The sequence below is a fragment of the Leucoraja erinacea genome, chromosome 6 (genome assembly GCF_028641065.1).
Source record: "Leucoraja erinacea ecotype New England chromosome 6, Leri_hhj_1, whole genome shotgun sequence".
Classification (NCBI taxonomy): domain Eukaryota; kingdom Metazoa; phylum Chordata; class Chondrichthyes; order Rajiformes; family Rajidae; genus Leucoraja; species Leucoraja erinaceus.
Window position 1 is genome coordinate 52,081,746 of NC_073382.1, and position 11,367 is coordinate 52,093,112.

General features: G+C 43.0%; 1 protein-coding gene across 1 annotated transcript in view; it reads left to right on the forward strand.

The window, feature by feature from the left end:
* The window catches only part of LOC129698133 (solute carrier family 35 member F2-like), a 29,113-nt gene extending 27,380 nt beyond the window's left edge, over positions 1-1,733 (forward strand). The window contains exon 8 of the mRNA XM_055637035.1: positions 1,404-1,733. Within this exon, the coding sequence (XP_055493010.1) occupies positions 1,404-1,631 (228 nt within the window). The 3' untranslated portion in view covers positions 1,632-1,733. The remainder of the gene's footprint in view (positions 1-1,403) is intronic.
* Positions 1,734-11,367: the final 9,634 nt, after the last annotated feature.

The window sequence follows — 11,367 nt, forward strand, 5'->3', positions numbered from 1 at the left end:
GAAGGGGGGAGGAAGGGGGGAGAGGAGAAGGGGGGGGGAGAAGAGAAGGGGGGGGGGGGAGGAGAGGGGGGGGGGGAGAGAGAAGGGGGGGGGGGGGAAGGGGGGGGGGAGGGGGAGAGAGAAGGGAGACCCAGGAGAGAGGAGAGAAGAGGAGAGGGGGGGAGGGGAGAGAAGGGGGGGAGAGAGGAGAGAAGGGGGGGGGGAAGGGGAGGGGGAGAAGGGGGGGAGAGAGAAGGGGGGGGACACTTTTAGATAAGGCCATACAACTTTTAATAGAGGAGAGGGGGGGGAGAGAGAAGTTTAGCGGGGGGGGGAGAGAGAAGGGGGGGACATTACTGGGGGGGGGAGAGGGGGGGAGGTTCTGAAAACTCCAAAGGGGACCAACCCAATTAAAATGCCCGGTCAGCAAAGGAGTTTGCCTACGGCGACCTCAACTGTCTATAACTACATGGTGACCCCACTACCACTGCACTACGAGTTCAAAAGAACCATGCCGACCAATTTTGACTCGCGGAAAATGTTTCAGCATGCTGAAAAAGTTTCCTCGACCAAACTGAGGCCACTAGTATGCGGGAACTTATCTCGAGCATGAAGGAGAGTTACAGTGACCTCCTAGGATCATGTGTCGACCATGCTGTGAGTTTGTGGCGAGCGCAAACTCTTCTAAACTCGCAAATTAGGTCCCCGCAGTGGGACAGGCCCTTTACCATGCACTGTACGAGCAGAATACAGGCACTCTCCAATTTACGCAACAGACGACTCAAGTAAACTCGCACTTACGTAAACAATTTTTTAAGCCCATTGCTTTATTTTCAAGTTACGCGTCTTGGTAATCTTGGTAGCACTGCGTGACTGCCGCCGCATGTGGCTGTTTCCGCAAGCTAGTCAGCTGTTCTCACGGATGCTCCCCATGATGTCTCCGCATGGAAGCTCCCATGGTTTTCCGATTTATGTAACATCTGACTTACGCAAAGGTCTGTGGGACATAACCTGTACGTTATTGGGCAGTGTCTATAATCAATGATTTTCTTATTGAAGCTTTTTAATTTTGCTTAAATGGATTTCAATAACTTACTGAACAAACAAACTTGTCTATGTTACCGAACTGTATCCTTTCCTTTTAAAATATAGGACAATTTTTGCAATCTTCTGCCAGGAAGGATTAAAAATCTAGAAAGGATTAAAAAAAAAAAGTATCGTCACAGCTCCTACCTTTTTCTTGTTATTATCTTCTGGCATGGATATTCTTCACTTTCAAATATACCAGATCCCTTAATACTCTCTCGTTTCCTCTTACCACGTGTATACCCATCCAATATTCGAATGTCATTATGCTTCTGTTAACGTGAATTACAATTAAAAACAAATATTTGAGTACTTCTCCCTTTAATCCTCATCAATAGTTTTCAACGCTGTATGTCCTGGCATTTCTGCTCATATTGATTGGATTTATCCTCTACAACTCATCTCCATCACATACAAGTGAAGTCCAGAGTCAACAGCAGGCTGCAAGTGAAGGATCTAGTAACCCTGTTCCAGTGAATGATGTCAATAGCCAAGACGCCAGCAGCCATTCTATCTCCAACCAGCTCCCAGTGGAAACACCCAATCCAAACAGATGTCAAGCATAAAGGACCCTTCAGATCTTTTTCTCTCATTTGTATGTTAAATCATTGTTGTTTCCCTTTATATGCTGAAGTACTAATATTCTTTAACAATAAACACATATCCATTTAATAAACCAGAGCATTGACTTTTCCTTTAAATTGCATTAACCGAGTTCAAAGGGCAAATGTTGGACCAGATATTTCTTTAACCACAAAGTAAATGTTACTCTTACTGCCTGGCTGAATTGGACATGTTTCAGTACAGTTTATAATTTAGATAGAATAGTGCATCGCAAGAACGCCTATGTTGAAGTGAATTGCCTCAGGATTTTAATTATCCAATAAACTCAAAAGGGTAGCTTTAGGTAGTGGAGGTGGAGAGGCTTTTCAGAGGACAAAAGAGACGGAAATCTCCAGGACCTGACAATGTTTCCCCCTCTACTCTGGCACCGGTCTATACAGACATTTTTAACAATTCCCTGCAAACATGTACTGTCCCTGCTTGCTTCAAAGTCTCCACTATTGTCCCTGTACCCAAAAAGGTAAGGATTACTGCATTTTGTTGTCTCTGTACTGTACACTGACAATGACAATTAAAGTTGAATCTGAAACTGAATCTGAATCTGATTACTTATCTTAATGACTACAGGCCTGTCGCACTGACCTCTGTAGTCATGAAGACACTCGAAAGGCTTGTGCTGGCCAAGCTGAAAAATATCACAAACTCTCTGCTGGACCCTCTGCAGTTTGCATATCGGGCCAATAGATCTGTGGATGACGCAGTCAACCTGGGCCTGCACTTCATCCTACAGCACCTAGACCGCCAGGGGACCTATGCGAGGATCCGATTTGTTGATTTTAGCTCTGCATTCAACACCATTGTGCCAGAGCTACTACACTCCAAACTTTCAAAGTTGACTGTGCCTGAACCCCTCTGTCAGTGGATCACCAACTTCCTGACAGACAGGAAGCAGAATGTGAGGCTGGGAAAGCGCATCTCGGACCCGCAAACCGGCTCAGCATAGGAGCACCGCAAGGCTGATCAAAGCATGGGTAATAACATGCCAGCAATTTGTCAGCAGACTCTCTGACAGGGAATGTGTTGTTTAAGCTGAAAGAGAAAAACTAGCAGTAAATTGCAGGACATAACTGGGAGTAGATACATGCTGTCTACCGAAAGAAAAAGAGTAAACTTCTCTGCCACTGCGGCGGCAAAGTGACACAGCTGGTAGAGCTGCTGCATCGCTGTACCAGAGTTCGAATCTGACTTCGGGTGCTATCTGAATGTAGTTTGCACATTATTCCTATGATCGCATGGGCTTCCTCTGGGTGCTCCAGTTTCCTTCCACATCCCAGAGATGTGCTAGTTTTTAGGCTCATTGGCCTCTCTAATTGGTCCCTAGTGTGCAGGGAGTGGATGCAAAAGTGGGTTCATGTAGAACTTGTGTGAATGGGTGGTCTATGGTAGATGTGGCTCGGTGGGTCAAAGGCCTTGTTTCCATGCTGTATCTTTTAATAATCAATCAATCAGTTGCATTAATTCATTGAGTGTGATGTAGCAGCATAGCACTGAAGGGGAGATTGAAATCTCTTGAAGTGTTTCCAGTGAGAGTGGGTGATATTGACAGATAGTTTATCGGGAGATGTAAAAAACAAAGGAAAGGCCTTTCTTGAGTCATGGATTAACACTGTTAACTCTGGCGTCAGACAGTTAAAACAGGGTGCATAGATAGGTTGCTGCTGGTCAATGTGATGGTTTTATGTCACAATAGCAGAAGAAAGATATCGTTGAGGAGCTAGCACGTAGAAAAAAGTATCAAGTTGGTTGGACAATGGATCAAGATCAGATGTCGCAGAGGAAAAGATGTCCAAATCCAAGGCCAGTGAATCAAGAGTTAAAATTGGCATGCTGTAAAGGTAATGCTACGGTTGTTATGGGAGATTTCAACATGAAGGTAGACTGGGAAAATCAGGTTGGTACTAGACCCCAAGAAAGGGAGTTTGTGGAGTGCCTCCATGAGAGATTCTTAGAGCAGCTTGAACTGGAGCCGACCAGGGAGAAGGCAATTTTGGATTTAGTGTTGTGGAATGAACCAGATTTGACACGGGAACTTGAGGTAAAGGAGCTATTAGGAGGTAGTGACCATAATACGATAAGTTTTAATCTACAATTTGAAAGGGAGAAAGGTAAATCTGAGGTGTTAGTATTACAGTTGAACAAAGGGGACTATGAACCCAGGAGGGAGGAGCTGGCTAAAGTTGACTGGAAAGACACTCTAGCAGGGATGACAGTGAAAAATCAATGGCAGGTATTTCTGGGAACAATACAGAAGGTGCAGGATCAGTTCATTCCAAAGAGGAAGAAAGATTCCAAGGGGAGTTAGGGGCGACTATGGCTGACAAAGGAAGTCAGGGACAGTATAAAAATAAAAGGGACCGCAGCTATTTACAATATATATTGATTTGGATGAAGGGATTCACAGTAACATTCGCAAATTTGCAGATGACACAAAGCTGGGTGGCAGTGTGAACTGTGAGGAGGATGCTATGAGAATGCAGTGTGACTTGGGCAGGTTGGGTGAGTGGGCAGATGCAGTTTAATGTGGATAAATGTTATCCACTTTGGTGGCAAAAACAGGAAGGCTGATTATTATCTAAATGGTGTCAAGTTGGGAAAAGGGAAAGTACAATGGGATCTGGGGGTCCTTGTTCATCAGTCACTGAAAGTAAGCATGCAGGTACAGCAGGCAGTGAAGAAAGCGAATGGCATGTTGGCCTTTATTTCAAGAGGAGTTGAGTATAGGAGAAAAGAGGTCCTTCTGCAGTTGTACGGAGCCCTAGTGAGACCACACCTGGAGTATTGTGTGCAGTTTTGGTCTCCCAATTTGAGGAAGGACATTCTTGCTATTGAGGGAGTGCAGCGTAGGTTCACAAGGTCGCCTTAATTCGTTACGTATGGTGTGCACAGCCTAAAGTTGTAGGACAACTTGTTCTATTGATCTTATTTGATTGTGCACGCCAGGTGCATTAGTTGAAACAGGGTGGATCACGTGAAGGTTGCAATCTCCCACCCTGGTTCACAAGGTTAATTCCCAGGATGGCGGGACTGTCATATATTGATAGAATGGAGCGGCTGGGCTTGTATACTCTGGAGTTTAGAAGAATGAGAGGGGATCTTATTGAAACATAAGATTATTGAGGGTTTGGACACGCTAGAGGCAGGAAACATGTTCCCGATGTTGGGGGAGTCCAGAACCAGGGGCCACAATTTAAGAATTAGATTAGATTAGATTAGATTAGATCCTTTATTTGTCATTCAGACCTTTCGGTCTGAACGAAATGTCGTTGCCTGCAGCCATACATATAATAATAAACAACAAAACACACAATAAACACAAATTAACATCCACCACAGTGAGTTCACCAGGCACCTCCTCACTGTGATGGAGGCAAAAGTCTTAAAGTTACTGTCTCTTCCCTCCTCATTCTCCCTCTGCGCTGAGGCGATATGTTGTTACCCCACCGGGCGATGGTAGTCAGTCCCGCGGCTCCCACGAGCTCCGCGGCCCGGGGTGGTCGAAGCTGCCGCCCTCCAGTTCAGTGGACGTAGCTGTTGCCTCCGCCGCGGGGGCTCCGGATTAGACAGGTACATGGGTAGGACTTGTTTGGAGGGATAAGGGTCAAAAGCAGGAACTAGTGGGACAAGTGAGATGGGACATGTTGATCATTCTGGGAAAGTTGAGCCAAAGGGCCTGTTTTCACGCTGTGTGACAGGCAGTTGAGAGGAGGATGTGATCACTTTGAACAAGAGGGGACCACTTTAGAGACATTTAGAGACATCACGCAAACCACCCTCCATGTCATTGAATATATCTACACCTCACACTGCCTCGCCAAGGCCACCAGCATAATTAAGGATGAGTCTCACACTGGTCACCCTCTTCTCCCCTCTCCCATCAGGCAAGAGGTACAGAAGTGTAAAAATGATACCTCCAGATTTAGGGATAGTTTCTTCCCAGCTGTTATCAGGCAACTGAACCATTTTATCAACAACTACAGAGTGGTCCAGCCCTACCATCTACTTCATTGGAGGCCCTTGGACTATATTTAATAGGACCTTATCTTGCACGAAATGTTATTCCATCCTGTAACTGAATACTCTGGGTGGCTTGATTGTAAACATGTATAATCTTATCATTGACAGGATGGCACACAACAAAAAGCTTTTCACCATACCTCCGTATACGTGACACTAATAAACTAAACTAAGATGGGAAGCAGTCGGTTGAACTATGAGTGTTGCAGTAAGGTCACATCATCTGATAAAGAATACTTGATCTGAAACACAAACTCCATTTTTCTTTCCACAGATGCTGCCTGACCTGCTGATTGTTTTGAGCATTCTCCATTTCTATTTCAGATTTCCCTCACCTGCAGTGTTCTTCATTTTGTTTTTTGGCTGGGTCTGGCAAAGCTGATACGGGCAAAGTTTGAGACTAGTTCTGGGAGAGAGCTGAGAGAGTCTCCTGCTATTTACAGAACTGCTGAATGGACTGAATCAAGCACAGATTTAGCTGAACGGGATTTTCAGAATAGAGCAGTAGAAGACTAAGCAGAAAGGAGAAAATTGACATTGAAAGAAAACTTGCTTGAAATATTAAACCAAGCAGGGAAAGTTTAGATGGATATAAGGAGGTATCCAAGATAGCTGTGGGACCTCTAGAGAATAAGGCTTGTGAATTAATAATGGGAAATAAAGAAATTACAGATATGTTAAGTAAACTATTTTTTCATAGTTTTCACCATGGGGAATACTATAAATATTCCTAAAATAAGAGATGTGCTTATTTCAAATAATAGGGAGGAGCATGTAAAAATCCTGGTCTCAAAGGATAAAGTATTAGGGAAACTAATGGAGCTATAGGGGGACAAATGATTGTGACGCATTGGCCTACACCTAAGATTTTTAAAGGAAGCAACCTCAGTAATCAAATGAGAGCCTGGGGTACTCCACTGGTTTCATTTGTTTTCTAAATGATAGCCAGTTTTCAATCAATGCTAACACACTTCCTCCAATACCTTGGGCTCATTTATTTACCTGTCAATATGTGGAACCTTGTGGACTGCCTTTTGGAAATTTAAATACAGCTGAAACCCTCTAATCCAGGCATCATGCTGGGAAACCTTTTCACCCTCTCCAAAGCCTCCACATCTTTCCTTCAATGGGATGGACCTGAACTGCACGCAATGCTCCAAATATGGCCTAACCAAAGGCCTACAGAGCTGCTTCATGACTTCCTGACTCTTATACTCATTGCCCCTTACTGAAAGATTCTGACAGCTGCATGCAAGTTCAAGATTCAGGGCTGCGCTCTGCTGCTGATTCCCCGACTATGCTCCATCGGTGGAATCTGCAGTCACATGCAGCAGAAGCTTGCTGAGATTTCCAAGGTAGGCTTTCTTTCGCAGATTCTGAGGCAGGTTAGACTTGGCACAGAATCGATGTGCCTGGTTAACTGAATGACGATTCAATCTTGCCTTTGCTACGCCGTGACTAACTTGCACTCTGCCATGATTGAGAGTAAAGATGATCACCTGTTGGACGCCTTTATCTGCCACCATTCATGCGTTCATGTGTGTAGGAGTAAATAGAAAGGTCACGCAGAGTTGGTGTTTGAAGTAACAGGTGATTTATTAAAACTGGTGACCAGCGAAAGCTGACCTGCCGAGCACGACTTTGTTACAGCTTCTATATTCTTAGTTGACAAGATTACACAGAAATTTGATTAACAGTAAAACGAGGTCTTGATTACAGAATAAAATACTTATCCACAAGTCTAACTTTGACAGTCGAACCAATCTTCTGTCACAACAATGGGTGCAGGTTATAACATCATCAATGAAGTTCCTGAAACTTGGGTATCGTCACTGCTACATTCCATGTCCCTTCTTGTCTGTGGTTCCCTCTCACCACATGAGCACAATCCACATCCCTATTTATTAGTTATCAGCCCTCACTATTCTTTCCCCTACAACCATGTGGAACTGAGCTTTGCCAGGTCTTGCCTTCTGAATTCTGATTCCCATTGTCAGAATGCAGGTAGTCCTGTGCAGTCATTTCTTGAGCCTTGATTCTGTTCGTGTGACATGCCTGTTGCTTGGTTGCTTGGCTGACAGTTCTACGCTCATTGGACATTAGATCCCCCCTCACGTGACCGAAAAATTTAACTGGAGGACATATGTCACTTCGGTACATGTTAGTGAATGGGGAAACACGCACTTTCAAACCCGTTAAAAACATGGAAAACGGCCGATTTCTGAGCTGAAATTTCTGTGCTAGTCGGGGTGACCGTGAAGCACAGCAACCTATATTTTCAGGCAAAAAAAAAGATAGAAAGTAAGGTAATTACAAGAGGGAACTGAAGGTGGAAAAACAGCGGAAGTGAACAGCAGACATTTGCCGTGGAGATTTAATGATCCAAAATATCGGGAATTATCGCGTTTGCTCGCTGCATTTCATCAAAAGTAAGTCACTAATGCCTCAGTGCAGTCATCTTTTTCCTTCAAAAACAATGTTTGGCTGGCAGTTCTACCAGAAGGATTGTGAATCAGACAGGCTTGTCTAAAATAGTACAGTCACAGCTTGGAAACAGGCCGTTCCGTCCACCTAGTTTGCGCCAACCAGCGATCACCTCATAAACTAGCACTGTTACACACACTAGGGACAATTTACAGAAGCCAATTAACCTACAAACCTGCAGGTCTTTGGAGTGTGGGAGCAAACTGGAGCTCGGGGAAACCTCACATGGTCACAGGGAGAATATACACCTTACAGACAGCACCCATACTCAGGATGCTTCTGATTTCTGTGTCAATGAATTGTGGGTCGATGTCTGGTAGCAGGATACGTAAGTATAAACGGAGTTAACATTCTCATGTGTTAATGAAGGAGTATTGCATTATTAAACACCCTTAAGTTGAAACATTAAACCAGTCTTTTTTGACATGATTAAACCCCTGGGGCTCCAGTGTGTCAACTTACACTCCTCACGGAATCACCATCAACCAGAATGCCAAATCAATTCATTGGTGACGTCAGTACAAAATGGCTCCTGTGTTTACTTACACATTCCATTACTAACTGGGTCATTCCAACCCAAAAAATAATAAAAGTGTAAAATGCTTTGCGACTGTTTAATAACAAATAGGTACTGTGGAAATCTACGTACAATAGAGGTGGGTGGAAAGCAGACACACAAAATCCAGGATGAGGTCAGAGTCTATTAAAATAGGAAGGAATGTGTGGACAGATTTGTGTAAAGAGATAAAAAACATAGAATCGTACAGCAAGAAATGGACCTTCCAACAACTTCCCTGCCACTGATGTAAGGCTCATCGGACAGTAGCTTTCTATTCATGTTTCTATAGCTTCAATTGTTATTAGTTTTGTCGAACTTTATTTTCAATGGTTTGAACTTTCAGTTCTAACTCAGATTGTGGATTCCTCCCCTTATGTTACAGTCGCCATATATCTATATCATAAGGCATAGGAGCAGCATTAGGCTATTTGGCAATTTGGGTCTTCTTCACCATTCGATCATGGCTGATCTATTTTTCTCAATCAATCCCATTCTCCCGTATTTTCCCCATAATCTTTGACACCCTTACTAATCAAGAACCTATCAATCTGCATTAAATGTCACGTCTTAATAAAAATAACTGGTTGAGAGGACATGTGGGGCTTCAAATTTTTATCGGTTGATTTCTAATTTCCACTGAATTCCAGGCATAGTAATATCAAGTTTTTTATAAAGTACTATCTTCGATTTTAAATGATGCACATTTTCTCTAAACAGTTTTTCCCCTAGGGGGCATTGATGTAACATCAGTGTAAGTCACTATCGTTGTTTCAATACTGAGCAACAAAACAGAATATAAAACATGCTGAAGGCTTCTCTCTTTCTTCAGTCTACTTAACATAAGACGGCTCGAAATAAGTGTTAAGATTCTTCATTTTCAGTTTTTAAGAAAATTCAGTTTTCATTTCAAAGAATGAAAAGACAAGATAATTTTGTGTTGCTTCATTTGCAGTAATTGTCTTATAGGTTTTGTTAGTACTCATTACAATCAATATCAGTAGCAATTAGTCACAATCAGTATCTGGCAATAGCTTTATGCAAACATTTCGGTTGAATTATCATAAACACCTTATCCTTCCCATGCACTGAAGCTTGAAATGCATCTAGTCGTTGCTCGAGATATCACCAACCACAGATTTAAACCATATAAGAAGGAACTGCAATTGTTGGCTTACACCAAAGATAGATGCAAAATAGATAGACTGGGTCTGAAGATGGGTCTCGACCCGAAACGCCATCTATTCCTTTTCTCTAGAGATGCTGCCTGACCTGCTGAGTTTCTCTAGCATTTTGTGTCTATCACAGATATAAACCAGACTGGTAGATTGCTTTTGAATAATCCACCTTCTTTAATGTTGCAAAAGCCAAATCATTAGCTGAAATCTGTAGACAGTAACAAGGTGTTGCAAGAGAAGGAATGAGCAGCAATGATGCTGACTGGGTCCCAGGTTCTCTGGTACAACATTCCTATAAACCATAGAAATCAATGGCAGCCAAAATAACAACAGGGAACGACCCCATGTCCCAGATCTCGGTCCAAAGTTTTGTAGGTTGAAGCACTTAAATCGGATAAATGTTTCTGTTTTTGTCATCCTGTAGACAACAGATTTCAGATTTCACCACATTTTGGATGAAAACAAAGTACCCAAAGATGTCTATGATCCTTCTTCCAATTAAGTCTGGAATGGGCCAGTCGGAAACATTCCCTGACGGACATTCCAAAGAGGAAGAAAGATTCCAAGGGGAGTAAGGGGCGACCGTGGCTGACAAGGGACGTCAGGGACAGTATAAAAATAAAAGAGAAGAAGTACAACGTAGCAAAGATGAGCGGGAAGCAAGAGGATTGGGTAATGTTTAAAGAGCAACAGAAGATAACTAAAAAGGCAATACGGGAAGAAAAGATGAGGTACGGAATGTAAGCTAGCCAAGAATATAAAGGAGGATAGTAAAAGCTTCTTTAGGTATGTGAAGAGGAAAAAAATAGTTAAGACCAAAGTTCGACCCTTAAAGACTGAAAAAGGTGAATTTATTATAGGGAACAAGGAAATGGCAGATGAGTTGAACAGGTACTTTGGATCCGTCTTCACTAAGGAGGACACAAACAATCTTCCTGATATACTAGTGGCCAGAGGATCTGGGGTGACGGAAGAACTGAAGGAAATCCATATTAGGCAAGAAATGATGCTGGGTAGACTGATGGGACTGAAGGCTGATAAATCCCCTAGGCCTAATGGTCAGCATCCCACGGTACTTAAGGAAGTGGCTCTAGAAATCGTGGATGCATTGGTGATAATTTTCCAATGTTCTACAGATTCAGGATCAGTTTCTGTGGATTGGGGGGTAGCTAATGTTATCCCACTTTTTAAGAAAGGTGGGAAAGAGAAAACATGGAATTATAGACCAGTTAGCCTGATGGGGGTGGTGGGGAAGATGCTGGAGTCAATTATAAAAGAAGAAATAGCGACACATTTGGATTGCAGTAACAGGATCGGTCCGAGTCAGCATGGATTTATGAGGGGGAAATCATACTTGATTAATCTTCTGGAGTTTTTTGAGGATGTAAATAGGAAAATGGATAAGGGAGAGCCAGTGGATGTAGTGTACCTGGACTTTCTGAAAGC